Genomic DNA, 25,157 nt, shown 5'->3' on the forward strand with positions numbered 1-25,157 from the left:
CACATGTTTTGGTGGCTAATGGGTTAAAAATGGTGCTTTGCAGTCTATGAGCGTTTTATGTGATTTGGAAAAGGATTGCCAGTGTGGCTGCTTCCTTTGTTTACAATGGGCCAATAATGGTGGCAGTCTGAGAGTGCAAAGGAAAGTCATATAGGAACAACTTTTGAACTGAAACCATATGAACAGCCAAAAATATCTCGATTTATTTAGTCTCAAAGCACATATTTTTACATCCTCGGATACGGGAAGGTTAAAAAAGGTTATTATCAGACACTCATCACTATATATCAACACTAAGCAACATTTGGCCTGCATTTTGCACTGAACAATAGTAAAACTACAGTCTTTTCACAGTCTTTGTCTAAAATATTTTATTATAATAATAATTCATTTTATTTAGCAGTGCTTTTCATGACACTCCAGAGCTAAGGAGCAGCTGTTCTGCCTCCCATGCTGACAAGGTGGGTAGGGGGAACAGAGAGCTGGAGAGAAAAGGAGGAGGTGGAGATGTGGAGCATGTGGAGCAGATTGGACAGGAGGACAAGATTGTGAATGGCCTTGAAATTGTAGAGGAGAACTTTGAATTGCAGTCTGATTTTGTTAAAAAAAAAAAAAAAAAAAAGGTGATATAATCAGAGGAGGGAGTTCTGATGATGTTATGGGCAGCTGAATTCTGGGCCACTGGATTTTATGATGTTTGCTGTGTAAGACATGCAGATATTATGCTGCCATCCAGTGGACATAGCAACCCACAACTCTAACCTGCATCCTGAAAGTGATGTCTCTTCCACAACGAGGAACATTATTCTAAGTTGTTCTTCACAATTTCTGATAGAGATAGACAGCTCCAGGAATGTAGCCTTGCTCATGATGAGTGATTCCACGCTCCCATTGGTCGATGAAAACCTCTTGGACACTCCTCCACAAGCCTTGCTTCTCGAGAGTCCCCAGCTCCTGCTCTAAACTGGTCTTGTACATAAGATTGTCCTTATTGCTTCTTGTTGTCAAACAGGTGTAGCCTCCTAGATAAATGCACAGAGTTGAGAGCAGAATAAGTAACTTATTACAGGGGAAAACTTCATTGCATTTGAAAAGTTGAATATTCAATAAACCTGGTGACCAAACTCACCTGGTTTGGTCACCATGCACAACTCTCTGACCACTTTAACAGGAACATTCCCATTACTGAGTGCTCCAACAATCATAACAACATCAAATACACCTGCAGCAAAAGAAAATATTCACCATGTATATAGGGCAATAGTTTGATCTGTACAAGTAACTGTCTTAGTTTTTTCTACAATTTGACAGTACATCAGTAATTGTTTCAAATAATCATGATTTCCATGATAATACCAATAATCATGATTACATTTAAAATAGAACTGAGTTATTTGGAAAGGGGTCTATTACCTTGCTCAAAAGGTAAAGGTTGACTTCCCAACATGCACAGTTTCAAGTCCTGGTACAACATGATGTTCTTAGCCATTTCCAGCATGGCCCTACTGCCGTCGATGCCCACAAAATTACGAAATCCAAGATTCTGCAGCTGAACATGGAACAGTGAAGAAACTGTGATGGGTGTAATATTGTGCTACATTAAGGAATACAATGAACTTAACATTTTGAGACAATTACAATTTTTTATAGCACCTGTAGAGTTTTTTTTTTAAAGAGGGTTAACAATCACCTTTCTCACAGCCATCAAAGGTTGTGGTAATAAGAATTTAAAGTTCTAGAAGGCATTTTACAAAAAACAAAAATCAGATCTCAGAAGCTAAGCAGGGCTGGGCCTGCTTGGATGGGAGACCGCTGGGAATACCAAGTGGCCCAATGGGGTGCCATGTGAGAAAACTGTGTTCTTAGGCAAGACACTTCACCTACATTGCCTAGTTTGAATGTTGCGTGTGCATGAGTGTTGTTGGTAGATGGAGCGGCTGTTGGCGCAGATTAGCAGCCTCACTTCTGTTGGTCTGCCTCAGGGTAGCTGTGGCTACAATAGAACTTTACCACCAATGATTGTGGAGTAAATGAATAATAATCTGTGGAATTGCACAGCGACTTTGAGTGCTACTTTAGACGCATTTATCATCAAAGCCTATAGCCTACAGCATTTTCTAATGTTGGGAATACATATACATTTTGAAATATTAATCTCATTACTTTCTGAATCCAAATATTTATTTAATAATACAGTTCTAATGTAATACCTGTTTGGCCACCAGTCCTGTGCCACAAGCCACGTCTAACACCACAGCTGTGTCTCGGGCCCCAGTGAAATGAGAGGAGACAGTTTTGGCAGCAAAAACTGGTGCATAGTACTCCAACACTGAAACATCCTAATGCAACAGTACAATGTCATTACACAGTTATTACTTTTGGAGTTACAGTTATAGTGTGCTTTTACCTGGTCGTAGTTCTCCGCCCAAGTGTCATAAAAGTTAATCTTTTCCTCTGCAGATGTGTCCTCATGACAGGACAAGATAACAGCTTTCACGCGCTCAAACTGATCACTGGATGAGGCCATTACAACTAGAAGAGAAAGAAAATAAAATCCCAATTTACATGTATATGGCATCTTAATTAAGATTAATATAAATCCAGTAATTAAATGATTTTTAACACACATACAGAAGCATAGGATTCTCAAAAATGACATATAGATAACTAACTAAACTCAGTGATTACTACTCTTATTTCCAATTAACCTCCTGAGACCCGAGCTTTAATAAAACTAAATAATTTAAAAAATTACAATACAATTAAAAAAGTAAATACGATTAAAAAAACTATTTAAAGTACAGTAAATAATAATAATAATAATAATAATAATAATAATAATAATAATAATAATAATAATAATAATAAACAAATTAAAATTACAAAAATATTCTAAACTCTTATAAATATTCAAAATTGAACATGTTGCTGTTCTTCTAAAAATTTGCACAGTGGCCTAAACAACCCAAAATGTGTTGTCCACAGATGAGGACACCAGGTGTCAGGAGGTTAAAGCTTGGATATGATCATCTCTCACTGCGTAAATTATTGACCTAAAATCCACACGAGACTCGTTGAACCAGTCACATTCAGAGCAGCAGTCACCATGTGGTAGCTCCATGGGCAGTACACGGAAGGAAGTCATTCCAAATGTTTTTACCCGCAGTTTTGCCTGTCAGGGTCCAACGTTCCTTATCTACACATATCATACATCACTTTGCGATCTAAAATATATCATACCGTTTAAGCTTCGAGGAAAATAGAAGCTACATAATTCAATAACATTTTTACATATTTCCTTCAGTTTTAATTTTTTTTATTATTTACAAGCGCATGCGCGATACCCTTATCCTGTAGCTACTCCCCTTCCCAAAACAATCCCGTCTCTTGAACTACTGCTAACAGTTTTTAACATCTTCAGAAGGTCATATCATATTTTATTTAAGTGTGTTGTTTTACATTCAGTTTTCCCCCGCGTTTTTTCACACCATGGGTACTTCTAAAAGGGTCTCTCGCTTCCATTGCCTTTTATGTCATACTTTCGTGGCATGAAAAGTTCCCGAAACATCTGTTAGCTTAGCATTCCAATAACAAATCGCCTGACAAACTGCACCACGTACGACTAGAAGATCAAATTTGCGATCTCCACAGGTAAGCAAAATTTAAATTAGCTCCATATTGTAAAATCAAGCATGCAAATGTACAGTGGCTTGCAAAAGTATTCATCCCCCTGGACAAGTGTGAAGTGGAAGGAAATATTTTACAAGATTTCCTAAAAAACAACAAGAAAAAAGTGCAGCGTGCAAAAGTATTCAGCCCCCTTTTTTCTTGAATGCAACCAATTGCTTTTAGAAGTTGCCTGATTTTGGAAAGATTGAATGTTGACCTATCGACTAAAAGCCCATCTGAGTGTAATCTTAGTCTAAATGCTGCTGTGCTGTGAAGGGCACACACTGTTAAGACAGTGTTGGGGAGCAAACCACAAAGTGTTTATGTTTAGGTTTATGTTTATTTATTAAATATGGGACCGTGCACATTGATCAACATTTGTTAGTACAGCATGTAAAAGTGCCAGAGTTAGCCATGCAGGCTAATTTTCATCCGTAGTCCCATTGGCAGGTTGATGGCAAGACAAAAAAGGACATAGGCACAGAAAACATTCAGTCCATCACACATGACAAAGCACATTAAAGATCAGTGAATAATACTGTAGACATATTAGTAAAGTTAGAACATGCTAAAAGCACAGCACATACATGAACAACAATAAATATAATTCACAGTCACTCAACAAGACAGAGACATTTGCTGTGATGCAAAAACACATACAGATTAGTTATGTTCACATGTCTGATTGTCCAGAAGCCACCGCTTCACAGATCTACTAAAACTATGGATAGAAGTCATATTCCTTATTTCTATGGGGACCAGATTCCAGGAATGAGCGGCGCGAACTGAAAAGGCCGACTGTCCAAATTAAGTTTTTCTAAATGGAATTTTACAGTCTCCTCTGCTTGATGCTCAAGTGTTTGTGTTTAAATTCAACTGTATGAACTCTTTTAATGGAGGTGGAGCAAGACCATGAAGGGTTTTATAGACCAGAACAATGTTTGAATAAATAATTAAATTTTCCCAATTTAAAAAGTTATATTTCCCCAATATTTTACAGTGATGATAGGAGTTTGATTTTTGATGTAGTGTTTTTAGACTCTGCTTGTAGAGCCTTTCTATAGGCAGCAGTGTGCTCTTGTTTGCCTGGCTCCAGCTCGTCAAACAGTAATTTATATGAGACAGAATAGTGGCATTCAGATAGTTTTGAGGCCTCTGTAGTTAAATTTCCTCTAATGTGTTTGAAGTTGACCAAATTAAATTTTATTTTATTTCTCACATTTTTAAATGATAATTGAGAGTCCATTGTGACACCTAAATACTTGTATTCTTGTACCACTTGTAGGGCTTGCCCATCCACCATAACTACTGGATCCCTCTCTCTATTTGCAGATTTAGAGAAAAACATACACATAGTTTTAGTGACATTGAGATGTAGACATGAGTTTTTTAACCAATCACAGACTGTCACCATTGCGGATGATAGGGTCTCTGCAGCCTGGTGTTTTGTTTTTGCACAGACATACACTATGGTAACATCAGCGTATAATTGACATGAGGCTGTAGAGCACGCATCAGGCAAATCGTTAATAAATAGACTAAATAAGAGAGGGCCGAGGGTGGAGCCCTGGGGCACACCTACAGAATTAGAGAGTACATCAGAGATTTTATCATTGACTCAAACACATTGTTTTCGGTTTTCCAAATATGATTCCACCCACTGTAAGACTTTTGGTGCAAAGTTAAATTTTGATAATTTGGCAATTTGGCAAGGTAGACGGCTCCAGCCACCTTTTCTTTATGGAAGAGTGGCAAGAAGAAAGCCATTGCTGAAAACCATCCATAGGAAGTCTTATTTACAGTTCACTAGAACTCATTTGGAGGACACAACAAACACGTGGCAGAAGGTGCTCTGGTCTGATGAGACTAAAATCACACTTTTTGGCCTAAAAGCTAAACGCTACGTGTGGAGGAAAACTTAACACTACACATCACTCTGAACACACCATCCCCACAGTCAAACGTGGTGGTGGCAGAATCATGCTGTGGGGTGCTTTTGTTCAGCTGGAACAGGGAAGCAGCTGTAATTGCAGCAAAAGGTAGTATTGAATTAGGTTGAATTAGGGGGGCTGAATACTTTACACGCTGCACTTTTCAGTTTTTTGTTTGTTTTTGTTTTTTATCTGAAAATGATGTATAATTTTCTTTCTACTTCACATTTATGTACAATTTTGTGTTACTTATTCACATAAAATGCACATTAAAAAATATTTAAATTTGTGATTGTGACTCGACAAAATTTGAAAAAGTTCCAGGGGGATACTTTAGCAAGCCACTGTACGTAATATGAAACTGGGTTTTGATTTGTGAACAATAGCATTTACCCCTTTTATATTTATTTTTTTAATATTATTCTTTTACAGCAACATCCTAAAAATGTCTATCCTGGGATTAAAGAAGAAACAGCCAAAGACTTTTAAGGTCAAAGTTATAACAATGGATGCTGAGATGGAGTTCAGCTGTGAGGTAATAAAGTAAAATAATGAATGCAAATGTGATATAAACTGTAACCATGGTTTACAGTATTTTTTTTTCTAGTGAACCATACATGCCTATTGTAACATTTTAAAATTGTTTAGGTCAAATGGAAAGGTAAAGATCTGTTTGATTTGGTTTGCCGCACTGTTGGTTTGAGAGAGACCTGGTTCTTTGGACTCCGGTACACAATAAAAGACACGTATGCTTGGCTGAAACCAGACAAAAGGGTGAGTGCTTATCCTGAATTTTAAGTCCCAAATTAGACAATTTGATGTCAGTAGATTTTTTTTTTTTTCACCCTCTAAGGTCTTGGATCAGGAAGTTCCCAAAGACTCTCCAATAACATTTCACTTTTTGGCAAAGTTCTTCCCAGAAAAAGTAGAAGAAGAACTGGTCCAAGAAATAACACAACATCTTTTCTTCTTGCAGGTAAGAACAACCTGATTTTAGTCATTTTAAGAAAACCTAAAGATATACACAATTACTCTGTTAACTATTTTCTTTTATTCAGGTAAAAAAACAAATATTAGAAGAAGAGATATTATGTTCCCCTGAAGCCTCTGTTTTACTGGCCTCATATGCTGTTCAAGCCAAGGTACGTCAATGTAGTTTCTCAGATGGTTATTCAAGATGCAGTTTATATGTATTTATTTCATAGGGACAACTATGTAGCATTAAACATGACATGCTACAGTATTTATAACAATATTGCTTTTACAAAACAAAAACATTTTATGACATAAAGATGTTGTGATACATAATAAACATGTGTTCAGTCAGGAGTTACTGATTATTTTATACCTACCTCAATGAACTGGCATTCTTCTTTGCCTTGTAGTATGGAGACTATGACCCCAACTTTCACAAACCTGGTTTTCTGGCTCAGGATGAGCTCCTCCCAAAGCGAGTGAGTTTTTGTCCTTGTAATATTTATATGTAAGTGAATCTTTCTAACATAGTTTGTCTGCCTATGTGCTGCTCAGGTGTTGATGCAGTATCAGATGACAGCTGACATGTGGGAGGAGAAGATTACAGCTTGGTATGCAGAGCACAGAGGTATCGCCAGGTATCGCTCATTTTATTACATTTCCCAACAGCCCACTTTGATAAACAAATATCAATGTAATTTTGGAGGTTAGCATCTCAAAGGTCCTCAATCTACTACAGCAGTTTTTATGTCCTATAGATTGAGCCATACAGTGCAGTGCCATTTCATTTGTCACAAAACCTGTATTTCTCATATCTACTTTTGTGTTAACATAGTTTAATTGCACTCCTTGTGTGACAAATCCTGATTAATTGGCTTTGAAAATATAACTTGAAAACAAACTAATTTTAATGCATTCAAATTTTTGTGCGTTCAAATGTCCATTTGGGCCCATTGGTCCACATTAAAGTGTTTAGCAAAAGGTAAATCAATGATTTTGTTAATGCCAACATTTTGATGCTTGAAAAGATAAAATAGTTTTCTTATTGGTGGGATACACATGTGGACAAAATTGTTGGTACCCGTCGGTTAATGAAAAGAAAAACTCACAATGGTCACAGAAATAACTTGAATCTGACAAACGTAAGAATAAATAAAATTCTATGAAATTTAACCAATGAAAGTCAGACATTACTTTTCAACCATGCTTCAACAGAATTACTAAGTTAATTAAATTAATTCATTACTTAGTTAATTAAAAATTAACTCATGAAACAGGCCTGAACAAAAATGATTCTACCCCTAGAAAATACTGAAAATAATGTGACCAAAGGGACATGTTAATCCAAGGTGTGTTCACTAATTGATTACAAGATTGTAGACACCTGTGATGCTTGTCAGTGGGCCTATATATAGGGCTACAGGTCATCACTGTGCTGTTTGGTGACATGGTGTGTACCACACTCAACATGGACCAGAGGAAGCAAAGGAAAGAGTAGTTTCAGGAGATTAGAAAGAAAATTATAGACAAGCATGTTAAACGTAAAGGCTATAAAACTATCTCCAAGCAGCTTGATGTTTCTGTGACTATAGTTGCACATGGGGACTGTAGCCAACCTCCCTGGACGTGGCCGCAGGAGGAAAATTGATGACAAATCAAAGAGACGGATAATATGAATGGTAACAAAAGAGCCCAGAAAAACGTGTGAAGAGGTTAAAGGTCACCTTCAAGCTCAAGGAACATCAGTGTCAAATCGCACCATCTGTCGTTGTTTGAGCCAAAGTGGACTTAATGGGAGATGACCAAGGAGGACACCATTGTTGAAAACAAATCATAAAAAAGCCAGATTGGTATTTGCCAAACTACATGTTGACAAGACACAAAGCTTCTGGGAGAATGTCCTATGGACAGATGAGACAGAAATGGAACTTTTTACCAAGGCACATCAGCTCTATGTTCACAGATGGAAAAATTAAGCATATCAAGAAAATAACACTATCCCTACTGTGAAACATGGAGGAGGCTCAGGGTGTCTTGAATCTGTACAGGGTACAATGAAATCTCAAGACTATCAAGGGATTCTAGAGAGAAATGTGCTGGCCAGTGTCAAAGCCTGGTCTCAGTCGCAGGTCATGGGTCTTGCAAATGGACAATGACCCAAAACACACAGCTAAAAACACCCAAGAATGGCTAAGATGAAAACAGACTATTCTAAACTGGCCTTCTATGAGCACTGACCTAAATCCTATTGAGCATCTTTGAAAGGAGCTGAAACATGCCATCTGGAAAAGGCACCCTTCAATCCTGAGACAACTGGAGCAGTTTGCTCACGAGGAGTGAGCCAAAATACCTGCTGAGAGATGCAGAAATCTCATTGACAGTTACAGGAATCGTTTGACTGCAGTGATTGCCTCAAAAGGTTGCGCAACAAAATATGAAGTTAAGGGTATCATCATTTTTGTCCAGGCCTGTTTCATGAGTTTATTTTTTTTAAATAATTCTGTTGAAGCGTGGTTGAAAAGCAATATCTGACTTTCATTGGTTAAATTTCATAGAATTTTTATTTATTACTTTTGTCAGATTTAAGTTATTTCTGTGACCATTGTGAGTTTGTCTTTCATTAACTACACGGTTACCAACAAATTTGTCCGTGTGTATTTTTAAAGGGTGCTTAATCAGAGCTGCATGTCTATGATTTACTTGAGCGCTTCCAATATACCACTCTGCAGAGAATTCCTGGAGATGTCAGTAAAGCTGGCAGAGTGGTGCCTTCTGTATTTTATAATATATCCTGTCTGTCTGCAGAGACGAAGCAGAGATGGAGTATCTAAAGATTGCACAAGACCTTGAGATGTATGGTGTGAGCTACTTTGCTATAACTGTGAGTACAAACATGTGTTGCAGAGTGTCCACACCAAATCCTTCTGTTTGCCCATCTCCTTTGCTTTCTCTATTCTTAAAGCTTCATTCGTTTATCCCCACTTTGGTCTTGATTTTGTTGACCTGAAATCAGGGTGTATATTTGGTGTAAGACCAAAACAGGTGCATTGCAAGATATATCAACACTGACGTGAGTGCACGGTGCACACAAATTGTACAAAGGTTTGGAGGTAGCGTACCACATACGCTCATTTCAAACAAACGACAAAACAGGAAAAACAGCTTTCAACTTCATGAAGCATATATTGCCCCTTAATATGTTTTTTTAGAATCAGTTGAGCCAAAAATGTAGTTTGGCAATCATTATAATTTGCAAGTGAATTGTTGAGGCTACGCTTTTTAAATTAAACACATTCCAAGCTATCACCATGAGCTGATTGCTTTAAATATAAAACAGCAGCTTTGGACACAACTCGCTGGACACAAGCCTGGAGCAAAATCACTGAGTTCAGGTAACTGCAGCAGTCAACAGTGGTAAAGACACGGTTGAAGTACTCACCATAGCATGCTGTCTCTGTGGTCTGGATGGGGCCTGGGGGTTTGGTCCGATGGTGCCAACTCCATACGCGGGTTCTGGTGAAAGCAACACTGCAGCACAGCGCATTCCAGTCTGGATGGTTCCAAGGTCCAAGCATCCATACCGAAGCACGTATTCAGTACAGGTGGTTCCAGCTCACAGATGGTTCCAAGGTGGAGCAAAGAACGCGGACTGACGTCTGGTCTGGCTCATTACATCTTGTTCTGAGCAGCCTGTCCTCCACGTGCTGCTCAGGCCAAAGACCACCTAGCATCCCCGCTCATCTGAGCCCAGCCTGGACCAGAACTGTTCTCTGCTGGGTCAGGCAAGGTTTTTACAGTGAATTTGGAAGTTGAATAAATTAAAAAAAATAAATAAATAAAATGTATAAATTATTAAATAACCAATGCAGGATACAGGAACATATTTCTTTTTTATGTAATTCTTTATGAATTCCTCTTCTTTTGGCTGTATTCCCAAGCCCATGCCATAAACCCCTGGGGTGAGGCCTCTTGAAACATTAATATTTTGTGTGTTTCATTCAAATGATGCTGGTTTTCACCACATTTATCACCCGCTACTTGTGCGTACAGCAGGATCGGAGTTCTCCACTCAGGTTGCAAAAATATACACCAAAATCTACATCCTTTTAACCTCGATGTTAGTAAATGAGGGCCATTGAGCAGTAAAATACAAGAATGATAGAAAGCTTAAATAAACACAGGTAGGGTTATCAGATCCAGTGTTAGGGCAGTGTGGGGAGAGTAGCCCTCAGGACATGGGGTCTTATTGCTTTGCCAGGGATGTTCCACAATATAACATTTACCTTATCTATCCTGCATTTTTATTTCTCAAAAATACCCAGAAAATCATATATTCTCTCTTTGAGTGGGGTCGCTTCTCCACTGATCTGACATGTAACTTGGCTTGTTGGTGTCACCTGCTAGTCACCATGGGGGTTAAGTATGATGCCATATAGTGAAACATTTCAGGCAAAGGAATAACATCTCCATGGATAAAAATGGGTGATGGGTCCTCCAACAGAAATGTTACATGGTGCACTTCTTAAGGAAAAGTATGTAAAATTTTGAATTAAAATTACAGATACTTGGCCTATGGGACTTAGCTGTGTCCGCAAATATGGGGTAAATATATTCAAATCAAATGTAGCTTTTACGGATAACAGTTCTAATGCTAATTTATTTTTAATTATAAAAACATTGTAGTAGTGAGGTTCTAGAGGTTCTGAGCTTTCATGTGAGGAATGGCCTTCCATAGAGAAGTGACTTTTCTACCAACTGGTTTAGGCACTGGGAACCAAGGTTCAGTTGTGATATTAGTGTGTTATGAATTATACTGTATTTCTTACGAATTACATGTGTTTTTGTTCTCAAAGCAAAACAAGAGGGACACAGACCTGTTGCTGGGAGTGGATGCCCAGGGCCTTCACATCTACAGCCCCAACAGCAAACTCAGCCCAAACAAGTCGTTCCCCTGGAGTGGCATCCGCAACATCTCTTACAGCGAAAAAGAGGTAGAGTCAAAAACCACTGTCCACACTCTGCAGCCTATTGTACCATCATTTAGATATTTATTGTTTTATTTTCGGTTTAGTTGTTACTATGTTGCACTAAACTTTTCTGATATAGTTTACATTTGTATTTATTTATTAAAGGGACAATGCAATTTAAAAACAAAAGAGAAAGAACATGTACCTGCATATATGCAGGATTGTAGCCAAACATAATTCATAAAAGATACAAAAACAGCTTCCACATGCATCCCTCACTCTAAAACACAGGCATACATACAGACCACGATAGTGTTAATATACAGGTCAGACACATTCTCTCACTGCACACACACAGCATTAACATCTATTTACAGGTGCCCTCAGCTCATATGCAAAAGGCACCATTTAAGTTCGGTTGTGTGATTTGTTTGTCCAATAGACATGATTTAAGTTGATCAGAGAAGGAGCGGAGTGTTGGCAGGTCACATATAGTGACTGGGATGGTGTTCCAGGTTTGAGAGGTGCAGTAAGAAAATACAACCTGTCAAAAGGCACTTTTTCTTGATGGAATTGATTACTCTTGTCTGTTTTGATTTTATTTATTTATTTTTATATCTGTAGTGGGACAGGGGCCAGACTGTGTAAATTTTTGTACACAAGAGTAGAGTCCACAAGTTGAATACAGTAGTGTATCATTGCAGTTCACTATCAAGCCTCTAGACAAGAAGAAAGATGTTTTCAAATTCTACTCGTCTCAGCTGCGGGTCAACAAACTGGTCAGTGTAACTATTGGTTTCTGAATATTGCAACATCTAATAAGCATCAATAAATCATTCTGTTGAGCAAAAATTGCTCTGCTGTAGATCCTGCAGTTGTGCATAGGAAACCATGACCTGTTCATGAGGAGGAGGAAGGTGGACTCTATAGAGGTTCAGCAGATGAAGGCTCAAGCCAAAGAGGAGAAAGCTCGTAAAAAGGTTGGCTTTAAAAATGACTATTTGCACAGAACCAGCTGCATGCATTGCAGCATGCTAACTGTATAATTTATTTATTTAAAACAAATTGTAATACTGTGTTGCTAATGGTGTTGAAATAACTTATTTTTGATCTTCTCTTTCAGATGGAGAGACAGATTCTGGCTCGAGAAAAGCAGATGAGGGAGGAGGCCGAAAGAGCAAAGGAGGAAATGGAGCGGAGACTCTTCCAGCTGCAGGACGAGGCCCGACTTGCCAACGAGGCTCTGGTGAGAAGTTTGTCCTTTAAGGGCTGTTGTAATTTAAGGTCACCACTTAAATACATAACTAACTCCATATCTATCCCAAGCTGATTTCTTTTTATGTGAAGGTAGAATATGTGCTGTTGAATCATTTTACAATGTTGGTAGTATATTTAAAGATGCACTATGTAACTTTTCTGGTAGGATGTCAGCCACCATGGGAATTTTATATGCCTGAAATGTTTTACAGTATGGCATTTAACATATTTAACTTCCATTTATTCAATTACAGGTTTACATTTAAATTTTTTCATGGAGATGGGTGAGCTTAATGCCATACTGTGGGACATTCAAGGAAAAGCAATAACATCCCCATGCAGGAAGCAGATGGCAGATCCTCTGCCAGAAGGCAAAAGACAAAGTTTAAATCTGGCAACTGGACAAAACATTGTAGGAGTGAAGATGCTTTTCTGCTTATTCAAGTTCTTCAGTTCTGGACACATTGCTGGTGTACACTGCCTTAGACTGCCTCTATCTGGGAGGGGCTAACCACACTGGAACTGTAAACATCTATTGTCTCCAGTTTCAGCTGAAACTACCCTATTCAGCCCTTAACGACCCTGCTATTGTTCTGGGCCTGAGAATGGAGTTATAGATGGGGTAAAGATTATGTCTAAGGCCCCCATTCTTGTTTAAGGAAGGATTCTCTTTCCTAACTTTCCTTTTCCTTTTGGATCAGACCTGGACGACGAGGGATTACACAGTCCTCTGCCAGAAAGGTTATATAAACATTTAAACTTTGAGTAGAGAGTATGAATAAATCTGGATTTTAAGTTAAATGTCATTATTAACACTCTAAGATGTGTTGAATTGACTTAGTCCAATCTTGGAGCACCCCTGTTTAATTGTCTACCCTTTGGCTCAGCTGCGTTCAGAGGAGACGGCTGACCTCTTGGCAGAGAAGGCCCAGATCGCGGAGGAGGAGGCGAAGCTGCTGGCCCATAAAGCTGCTGAGGCTGAGCAAGAGAGGCAGCGATTGGAGGTGACGGCGCTCAAGACCAAAGAGGAGAAGAGACTCATGGAGCAGAAGATGAGAGAAGCAGAACAGCTAGCTGTCAAACTGGTGGAGCAGTCTGAGAGGAGGTCTGACACACGAAGCACTGGGGCTCTCTGGGGACTAGAGATCTGTGAGGACTTAAGATGTAACAATACTGACAATATCAAAATGTCACACTGCTGGTGTAGACCTTTATAATGTATTGGCTTTGTAAGCCCAAACATTTTCACAGTTTCGATGGTATGATAAATATGAAGCTATGTAGATCATCATTCTTTCCTCTGACTCAAAGCAGCCAGTTTACATCAATGTCATTAAACAAATATTTAGTCAAACAGTTGAAATGAAAAAAAGCTGGCTATTGTAATTTTTTCCATTAGAAATATAGCTTTATATTTCATTTACCTTGCTTTAATTAAATCAGATTTTTAGTGTGTTTACATGCCCAAGTGAAATATGATAATCAAAAACACCTGGTGACGTGATTAATGGGATCTGTTGTATTTGAAGTGCATTATAATTGAAAATAACTGTCAATCCTTAACAATTTCCCTGTTCTTTTTATCTTTGCCACATTAGTTTGCATTAGAATTCCTTGTCAAAATCTGCAATCATAGAAATCAGATTACTCTCATCAGTGTTTACATGTCATTTTAGTAATTTGAAAACTCCAGAAATCTGATTTTTGGTGTGCATGTAAACATAGCCACTGACGGTCAAAACATTTTTCACTTATTTTGTCATGACTTTGAGTCATGTGGAAAAAAAAAAGTGAAAAGTCATAGGAAACAAAAAGTCATGACAAAATAAGTAGACATCATAGGAAACAAAAAAAATAAAAAAGCACATTACCGTAAATTTCGGATTATAAGCCGCTACTTTTTTTCCACGCTTTGAACCCTGCGGCTTTTACAGCAGTGCGGCTTATATATGGAATTTTACTGGATAACGGACCCTGGGGGGCGCTCTCTAGCTGTAAACGTAAAAGTGAGACAGACGTGGGGAAAGATTCTGCTCTGAAGAATTCACTAGTTTTGATTTTGAACGATCATTTTGCGCATCATGAAATGGATATGATGCAGTTTTTAAGATAAAGAAACAGAAAGGAAACAGAGCAGGGGTCGGCCTTTAACACGCAAAGAGCCATTTGGACCCACTTTCCACATAAAATAAAACACTGGGAGCCGCAAATACTTTTTGACATCTAAAATGAAGATAACACTGTATAATAACAATAATGTAACGGAATAATGTAGGTTTTACTTTCACGGACAAGCCTTCTACACGTGGCAGATAAATATGGCAAAAACAACTTAAGTGCATTAAAAAAATACAACTCACCAAACCGCTGCATCATGCATCGCGCTGATTATGTGATTATGTCTACTCTACTCCGCAGTTTCTTTAAAAAAACAACAACAAAAAAACTCGTAGCGTATCGTTTAATCCCAGGTGCTTATTCTCCATGTGCCAAAGCAGTTTTGAAGGTTTCATTGCCTTATTTGCTTTTCCCGTATGTTACGCAGAGCGGACTGTGCGCGTGAGTCACCTGTAGCGACAAACCCAGATTTTAAGTAGGCATTGTCTGTTAAATTTATCTTTCTTTTTCTTGGAGGTCGTAGTCTCTTCTCTGGCTCCTCAGTTGTCCTTTTCCCCTTTGTTAAAAAGATCTCCAAAGACTTTTGTTTTGGCTCATTTTCACTCGCTTGTGGCTCTAGTTTTGTGCGTCGTGTCTGAGTGGGTTATACGTGATACGTCACCCGCGGAGACAAGAGCAGATAATATACTTGCTACTACATCAAATAGATTTCTGTGGCGATTTCCAGCAGGATTTTCATGATACATCTACGGACGAGCTTATTAGTGTGTCATTAGGGACGGGCCAAAGTTGCTCCTGACCCCTGTGCGCACAACGTCTGAAAATCAGGGCTCTTTACGCAGGACTGTGAGCTGTGTCTGTGTTAGTTCCCAAGCCACGCAGAGCCGCAGTATGAGGCGGAAAGAGGCGCATACGGCTCCGGAGCCGCGAGTTGCCGACCCCTGAAATAGAGCCACTGCACGTAAGCTCGACATCAATGAATCCAACTTGGTCAATGTAAAAAGACGACAAAAGTTTTCAGAGGAAATAAAAGCAGATTTTCCGTGTTGGTGCAGCTTTATTTTCTAAACCTGCAGATGTGTTCATCCCGTGTTGTTGTCGTGTTGGTGCCAATTTTCAGGCACAGTTTAAAAAAAAGCGTGTCGGTGCACCGTCTTTCTGTGTAAATGTCTCATGTTACAATATGAAAACCTGCGGCTTTTATTCAGGTGCGGCTTATATATGTACAAAATTGATTTTCTCTTCAAATTTAGCTGGTGCGGCTTATATCAAGGTGCGCTCTGTAGTCCGAAATTTACGGTATACCTTTTTTTTTTTTTTTTTTTTTTTTTTTTTTTTTTTTTTTTTTTTTTTTTAAACAATTTAACATTTAACTTTTTTTGGAGCTATGCATTGATGTTGCATTAATTTTTTTTATTTTTTTTACTGCAAAATTTCACATCACTATCGAATACTCACTACTACCCATCTTACATTTATTTACTACCTTCTGGTTGCTTTTTGATAGATTGCTGTCTAACTGTTATGAGAGGTAAGTAGGGCTCACCTCCTGGTTCTCAACAGGAGTGAATGACATGGCCTGCTCTTCCAGCTCCACTTATTAATTGCTAAATCTAATCTACTTTAAAAATCACACTCCTGAATAAATATTAAAAAAAAAACATTACCACCACCTGCTCTTCTGTGGTTTACTGTAAATGCCTTTTTTAAATGAATCTCTCACTGTGCCCAATTAGCCGTGGAGTCACTAAAGTAGCTGTATTTTCAGGTTAAAAGAAGCAGATCATCTGAAACAGGATCTGACCGAAGCCAAAGATGCAGAGCGCAGAGCCAAACAGAAGCTGCTGGAGATCACCAAGACGACCTACCCGGTAACATGATGGATAAGCCTGTCCTCTGCCCTTTGTTACACCTTTTATTGGCAAATATAGAAATAGCTGCTTCATATGTCAATTTATGAAAGACTTATTATACTAAAGTAGGACTACACAATCAAATTGAGATCCATTGGTTTAAAATCGTTAGCAACCAATTGTCTCAGTAAAAGCATGTGGTTTAGAGCATTGTTTGTGGAGCTCTCTGCAGTTTCAGTACTTGTTTAATTTGGAGAAAAATCTCTTGTTTTTGTCCTCTTTTTCCATTGCTTCTGTTCTCTCAATAAAAGTAGGCCTTGTTTATGAATTTAAACTTAAGATTAGATTTTTTTTTTTTTCTTCTTTTAAAAGAAAATCTTAACAATCATAATGCACAAAGTATAGTTTTGAAATATCTTCTGACTCAACGACCATGTTACAAGATGAACACTAAAGTTGCAGATAAATGTGCAATTTGCACATTGCAGTAATGCAGAGGTCTTAAGGAGCCCAAAATACTATATAGCGTGCTGTAACTGTAAATAAGTATGGTTATAGTTCTTTATTAATTTACTACTATGTTATATTAAGTATTAAAATATGTATTTTTACTTTAGTTGAGCTTACAGTATCGATATAAATGTTTTACCAGTTATTATGTTTCCCATATTTTGCCTAGTTTTAAAAAGCACAATTTTTTGGCGCTTTTCAGTAAGCCTCAGTGCATTTGGAAGTTGGAAGTTTATTTACAACCCCAATTCCAATGAAGTTGGGACGCTGTGTAAAACTTAAAAAGATACAGAATACAATGATTTGCCTATCCTTTTCAACCTATACTGAACTGAATAAACTACAAAGACGTGATATTTAATGTTCAAACTAATAAATTTTATTGTTTTCATGCAAATATTCACTCATTTTCAATTTCATGCCTGCAACATGTTCCAATAAAGCTGGGACAGGGGCAACAAAAGAATGAAAATGACAGTTGAGGAATGCTTAAAATACACCTGTTTGGAACATTTCACAGGTGAACAGGTTAATTGTAAAAAGGTGAGTGTCATGATTGGGTATAAAATGAGCATCACTGAAGGGCTCAGTCATTCACAAGCAAGGATGGGGCGAGATTCACCACTTTGTGAACAACTGCGTGAGCAAATAGTCCAACAATCTAAGAACAATGTTTCTCAATGTACAATTGCAAGGAATTTAGAGATTTCATCATCTACGGTCCATAATATTATCAAAAGATTCAGAGAATCTGGAGAAATCTGTGCACGTAAGCGGCAAGGCTGAAAACCAACATTGAATGCCCCTGACCTTCGATCCCTCAGGCGGTACTATATTAAAAACAGACATGAATGTGTTAAGGATATTACCACATGGGCTCAGGAACACTTGAGGAAACCATTGTCAGTTAACACAGTTCATCGCTACATCTCCAAGTGCAAGTTAAAACTGTGCCATGCAAAGCGAAAGCCATATATCAACAACACCCAGAACGCCGCCGGATTTTCTGGGCCCGAGCTGAGATGGACTGACACAAAGTGGAAACGTGTGCTGTGCTGTGAGTCCACACTTCAAATTGTTTTTGGAAATCATGGACGTCATGTCCTGCGGGCAAAGAGGAAAGGACCATCCGGATTGTTATCAACGAAGTTCAAAAGCCAGCATCTGTGATCTATGCGGGCGTGTTAGTGCCCATGGCATGGGTAATTTGCAGATCTGTGAATGCACCATTAATACTGAAAGGTACATACAGGTTTTGGAGCAACATATGCTGCCATCCAAGCAATGTCTTTTTCAGGGACGTCCCTGCTTATTTCAGCAAGACAATGCCAAGCCACTTTCTGCAGTGCTACAACAGCTTGGCTTTGTAGTAAAAAAGTGTGGGTACTAGACTGGCCTGGCTGCAGTCCAGACCTGTCTCCCATTGAAAATGTGTGGTGCATTATGAAGCACAAAATACGACAATGGAGACCCCGGACTGCTGACATTCAGCAAGAATGGGAAAGGATTCCTCCTGCAAAGCTTCAACAATCAGTGTCCTCAGTTCCAAAATGCTTAGAGTGGTAAACATAATAATAATACACTTGTAATGCGCTTTACAGGATTGTCAAAGCCTCTCAAAGTGCTACACTATAGTCATTATGCATTCACTTCCACATTTGGTGATGTTAAGCTACTATTGTAGCCACAGCTGCCCTGGGGCAGACTGATGGAAGAGACTGAGTACATGACTAAGTGTAACACCTCGGACTACATTTTATACACCTCAAAAAGGCGACATTGATCAGTAAGTATGTACCAGTGTCCTCTATTTGTTTTCTGTTACTCTGATGAGCTGATGATATTTTGGGCAGACTGAAGGAAGCAAGGCTGGCAATCTGCACCATCCGACCACCGCCAATCATTCACACACATCACATTCATACTAGGCAATGTGGGTGGACTCGATCCACCGACCTTCGGGTTGGGCGACCAACACTCAGTGTTGGTCGCCCACTAACCCAGTGGTTCTTAACCTGGGTTCGATCGAACCCTAGGCGTTCGGTGAGTCAGTGTCAGGGGTTCGCCAGAGGTCAAGACACATACCCGACTCATATGATTCATGGACTGCGAGCATTTCCAGATGCTGGCCGTGTCCCAATTTGACAAATGCACCCTTTGATGTGCCTATCGACGTACCTGCCTGACTTAAATGAGCCGTTCGAACGGCATAAAAACATAAAACGACATAAAAACGAAGAAAAGGAACAGACTTTGCTGTGAAAATGACATGAGAGTGGCACTTGCCAAGGTGAAGCCACGCGTTTCTGAACTGGTCTCTCAAAGGTAACAGCAGAAGTCACACTGATTTGCAGTTAATATTCATTATTATTCTAGCCTGATGGAAATTAGGTGATGGGTGTGTGTTAAAATGTTAAAAATAATAAATAGCATAAATACAATAAGTTCATCATTAAGTTAATGCACGGTTCATGTGCACCAGTAAAACATACATATGTCTTGAATTTGAAAAAAATATATGTATATAATTTTCAATAAAGAAGGGTTCGGTGAATGTGCATATGAAACCGGTGGGGTTCAGTACCTCCAACAAGTTTAAGAACCAATGCTCTAACCACTGAGCCACTGTCGCCCAAACATACCCCTGTCCCAGCTTTATTGGAACGTGTTGCAGACATCAAATTAAAAATGAGTGAATATTTGCATAAAAACAATAAATTTAGCAGTTTGAACATTAAATATCTCATCTTTGTAGTTTATTCAGTTCAATATAGGTTGAAAAGGATTTGCAAATCATTGTATTCTGTATTTTTTTAAGTTTTACACAGCGTCCCAACTTTATTGGAATTGGAGTTGCATGCTGCAAGCAATGCCAATAACAAATCCCACTAGAGTGACACAAAAAATGTAAAGTCAACATCTCCCTGAAATGCAAAGCAAAAGCCGCAGAAGAATATTTATTTGTTCATTCACTGCCGATCTACTATACATAGATTATTATATACCATATCATACCAAAATTGTTTCTGGGTTTTTTTCTGATTGTAAAGGCACTATTTTACTTAATGGCAACAAAGAGCCATTTATGTCCATGTTCAATCACTTTGGGCAATTTTTATTCATCCAGTCATCTTTACTAGCATGCTTCTAGCAGGTAAATGCAGAGGACAAGCCAGCCTGAATGACTTTTGTCAGCTGGCATTGGGTCCATTTAAACAGAAGGGCTAAGCTTTCTGCCCGTCAAGTTTTTTTTTATCCATTTATCTTCTTTAGCTTATCCCCATTTTGGTCACAGGTGAAAGAATTTAGACAAGAAATGGGCCTTGGGACAGGTATTGCATGATTCTGAACTAAATGATGCACATACAAGTGCATCAACAAGTGTTGTTAATACTACTTTCAATTTTGTCATTTAAAATTAAGTAATTTAGTGGTTAAATTACTCTCTTCAAAGATGTGAATAACTTTCAGATTGTGCTCATGCAAGGAGTTATGATTAAATGCAAATGTAAATAACCAGTCACTCACTAAATAACTACAGTACACAAAAACATATTCTCACATTGTCTATGGCTAAGGTAATACACATTAGATCTGATCCAAATGAAACATTCATGTGACAAATAAATGTAACTCTTTCTTTACACCTTATAAAATTGACAGTTTATTTTATACACCTCTACAATGCTGTTTTTTAAAAGTATAATTGACCAGATTTTGTTGGGTTTGCAGTTCATTTATATATATATATATATATATATATATATATATATATATATATATATATATATATATATATATATATATATATATATATAATCACGTGATAAACTAAACCCATTTTGTGTCCAGCTCATAGCAGCCTACTCTGCCCCTCCTGCCCCTCCCCCTCCTCCACCCGAAGCCTCAAACTTCTCCTATGACTCCACCTCAATGCGCTTGGACTTTAAAGACCCTGACATGAAGAGGCTCTCCATGGAGATCGAGAGAGAGAGGTGAGAGGGTTCAACAAGGCCTATGTTAAAGAAGACGCATGCTTTTTGTGCTTTAACATAACCTTCACAGCTCATGATTTTACATTTGTTCATTGTAAATGACAATATTGACCTTAAATGGTTTAGTAATAGAAACAGGTCCTTCCTGTTCAAAACAGCAGAACTGATGATGTCATTCCACTGTTCACTTGTTGAAAAATGGCTATGTGACATTTTTAAACCCAACATACATGACTTGTAGTCTGGATTTGTGTAATGTGATGTACACAGCAGTGGCCCGAAGGTAGAGAGAGGTTGGTAGGATAAAAAAGACATTTTCTGAGCACTCAAGCCTTGAATAGAGGACAATGCAGGATTATACACAGATGCATGAATCAATGGAAATAAAACTGAATAGACTTATGACTTACGTGGTTAAAAGCTTATGTTGATTAAGTTGATTTTTTTACATAACCAAACAATTTTAATAATCATGGAGTGTTTTGTATTATGCAGAAGACTGAAATGTAATAGAAGTATGAAAAACATTCTTTGTTGATTGTTAGATCAAGTTTGCCAATATGTACAGTGGTATGTAGCAACATGTAAGTCCTACTGGCTATTTGTATGCACATTGTCAATGATACAATACAGATATCTTAGATATAACTGCTCCTGAAAGGGTTAATCATAACAGCAACTGCTCCTGAAAGGGTTAATTATAACAGCATTGAAGGTTGGTTTATAAGATAGTGAAGAGTGAGCAATGACATTTTTGGATGGGTGAAACACTAGAGAAAGGGCAGAGTTGGTAAATTAAGTTAATTTACATGTTAATTTACAAACCTGGGCCAGGGGCAGTTCTTCAGAGATAATGTTAATAATATGCTTATTTTAGGCTGGAGTACATGGAGAAGAGTAAGCACCTCCAGGACCAGCTGAAGGAGCTCAAGTCAGAGATCGAGTCGCTAAAGCTGGAGGAGCAGCAGCAGGCCGGCCTCTTCCACCCAGACCCCCGCAGATACCACCCAGAGCCCCACTACGTACCCCACAGCAATGTATGTGTCAAATGACCGCATCTATGTTTAGTAATCTGAAAAGATTTATCTCAGCAACTAAAGAGTTTAAATGTGTGCCTTTGTAAATTTTTTGGTGGTGTGTTCATGGAAACGGTTTAATGCCATACTGTAGTACATTCCAGGCAACGCAATAACATCTCCATAGAGATGAGGAGGCGGCAGACCCTCCAACAAAAAGTTGCATAGTATTTGTTTTTCCTTTTAAATGAAGTATACATTGTACAGTTAATCACAAGGCAAACTTTAAAAATCCAGATTCAGAGAACCCACTGCCTCTTGCACACTCTTAATTTCTTCTAATGGTCTTTTTACTGATACTACATACGTGTTTTGTCTTCCAGAGAAACTCGGCTTACATGTCACAGATGGCCTTTTATGAAGAGGTGTGATCAGCCCTGGACAGATATACTGCCTTTATAGAACACATCCTGTGTCAAATACATGCGTGTGTTTGCCGAGACCTTTGCCATTTTGTGCTTCATGCTGTTACTCTAAAATGGATCTTCTGCCCATCTGCAGTGTGCCTGCCTATTATTGAACTTCTTGTGATGTTTTTGCTTTAAAGATACCAAGCCTTCAAGTGTGCCATATGAACCACAAAGGGCTTTCTGGAGTTACCATTTTGAACAAAACTAATATTTAGTTTGATGGTTTTTAAGTTACAAATTGTTTTGATTGTAAGAAAAGTTACATTTGAACACTGTGCTACTGTGTTATTGAACTATTTTTTTTCTAGTAAAAAATGGACTGATGGTTTTACAGTGGCAGACATAGACTGTTAAAATTCAGTATTTGCCAAGTGTTTCATTTTTAATTTTTACTGTTGGTAGTTTATAGTCATTGCTATTCCAGTTTTTAAGATTTTGTGCCTTAAATTGCGTTTTTTTACATTTTTATAATATTTTGCCACAGTTTTATCTTACACCCTTACTCCATAGATATTATCTTAAGGTTGCACTTCTCAGGACTGTTCAGAGACAATCACCCAGCAAATGTACAGATGACTTGGATGACTGGTGCCTTAAGACACTATTTTGATATCATGGTTCTTCACGTATGTTGCAATCAATGTGATTATTATTGCTTAAAGTGACTTAATGTGCGCATTTACTTGAAATCCATGCCTAGAGCGAGATAAAGTACTCACAAATAAAATAAATGTTTTGTCAGTTTACTAATAAGCACCAAAGTGCATCTGTGTCATAAAATAATACATTCACCTTAATTTCAGCACTTAAATGGCATATAGCGTTCCCCATAATGTTAATGTCATTTTTTTAATTTACCGGTAATTTCAATTTTACGTCTTGCCTTATTTTCAGTATGCATTAAATGCTTTCCAGTGTTTTCATAGGAAATGTAACCTGTTAAACTACATCAGCCCTTTAACAGTATTTTGTGTTTTGTATTTTTTTGTGCATAGAATTTTAAATATTCTATTCAACAACAGCAGATCATAATTGGACCTATCTCCACATATGTCCTACTGCAGCCTTAATACAGCCATGAAGATGAAAATAGCTTGTTGACCTTCAGAGAGGCATCGCTTTTATGAATGGCCTCACAGGGAAACTCTGTCCCGTGGTGGACACACGCAGAAACGTTCCACACTGTTCACATGTCAGACATAATTTTGTTCGAGACCATCTATTGGATAAATATTTTTGCGGATGGAGTGCAACATTTGCCAGGATTATATTTTGGTTAATTCATCAAAACACATGTTTACTTCACTCTGTATTAGAGCTCACTTTTGGATGGGTTCTTTATAGAAAATATTCAGTGCAATTCATTGAACTCCAAATTAGGGGTGGAAATTAATTAGTCATTGAGTCATTGCAAAATGTTTGTGAACAGTTCAAATTATAGGGATGCTTTTTGGACATCTTAATGGATTATGTTTACAGACAATGTGTATTAAATTATGTTAACAAAATAATTATATTATATATTAGCACTGGCTACAGCAAGACACCAGACCTAAATTCCAGATCAGCTCCACTACATTGGGACTCTGTAAGAACTGTGAGAAAGTGTCATCTGACCCCTGAAGTAGCTGCATGTTTAATTGAAGTTTTAGAAAGCCATGTTTTACCTGCCCCCTGTGATTTTATTGTTGTACATTTTAACAGTGAGCTTCAGTCTGCCCTTGACCATGTTTTCTCAATAAGATTAATAAAGACTCATGCCAGACCCATACCTACTGGAGAAATGCACAACTAAAATAACTGAAGAGCAACTGCAGGACAGCAGAAGGAAAAGGGAGGAAAAACTAAGTTACAATAAAAGCCTCCCATGTGCCCACCATGGACCCACGACCACCTTTGAATCATGACCGCCCTTGAATTGCAACCGTCTCCGTATGTGACTACCTGTCATGCAAGGCCACTATCTGCTCTTCACCCTATTTCCAGAGTGAAGTGTGCCAGTTGACTTTGGTGTGGCCAAGGGCATTGAACCAGCAACCTTGTGTACCATGCACAAGTTGACTTTTTTGACGGTGTGACCTAAATAATGTTGATGTCTGTGTAACCCGCACTTCTTAAAATCTTTTATTGTGGATGCCACTTCCTGTGCTACGGTCCCCTCTGCCTTTAAGTTGCGAGGTCACAGAGGTCACTTCCCTGTCTCCTCCTCCGCTCCTCATTGTGGCTGTGGCGTGCTCAGGTTGGCGTCTTGGACAAAACGCGATTTCCAAACTTTCCACTTCTCAACGGTCAGGTTTTTTTTTTCCGGGGACTATAACAAGAAATAACATCTTGATGGCGAGCTACCCAGATATGCGGTAGGACAAACCAATTAACTCATCCTACTGCTGATTTAC

The 25,157-nt window shown here is 38.3% G+C and overlaps 2 protein-coding genes across 2 annotated transcripts; one reads left to right on the forward strand and one right to left on the reverse strand.

Annotated features, from left to right (window-relative positions):
- Positions 1–418: 418 nt before the first annotated feature.
- On the reverse strand, positions 419–2,543 carry mettl27 (methyltransferase like 27). Its single transcript, XM_033978768.2, has 5 exons — positions 2,408–2,543; positions 2,211–2,339; positions 1,414–1,549; positions 1,130–1,222; positions 419–1,022 (listed from the first exon to the last, which is right to left on the reverse strand). The coding sequence occupies exons 1-5, from the start codon at positions 2,525–2,527 to the stop codon at positions 820–822; spliced, it is 681 nt and encodes a 226-aa protein (XP_033834659.1). The 5' UTR covers positions 2,528–2,543; the 3' UTR covers positions 419–819.
- An 829-nt stretch (positions 2,544–3,372) lies between these two features.
- On the forward strand, positions 3,373–23,716 carry nf2b (NF2, moesin-ezrin-radixin like (MERLIN) tumor suppressor b). The gene is made up of 17 exons (XM_033978605.2): positions 3,373–3,651; positions 6,033–6,135; positions 6,249–6,374; positions 6,454–6,576; positions 6,659–6,742; positions 6,986–7,054; positions 7,131–7,213; positions 9,381–9,456; positions 11,429–11,566; positions 12,247–12,321; positions 12,409–12,522; positions 12,666–12,788; positions 13,687–13,904; positions 16,686–16,788; positions 21,133–21,275; positions 22,153–22,312; positions 22,675–23,716. Exons 2-17 carry the CDS (start codon positions 6,046–6,048, stop codon positions 22,720–22,722), a joined length of 1,773 nt encoding a protein of 590 aa, XP_033834496.1. The 5' UTR covers positions 3,373–3,651; positions 6,033–6,045; the 3' UTR covers positions 22,723–23,716.
- The last annotated feature ends 1,441 nt before the right edge of the window (positions 23,717–25,157 follow it).

Source organism: Periophthalmus magnuspinnatus, chromosome 14 (assembly GCF_009829125.3).
Source record: "Periophthalmus magnuspinnatus isolate fPerMag1 chromosome 14, fPerMag1.2.pri, whole genome shotgun sequence".
NCBI classification, from domain to species: Eukaryota; Metazoa; Chordata; class Actinopteri; order Gobiiformes; family Gobiidae; genus Periophthalmus; species Periophthalmus magnuspinnatus.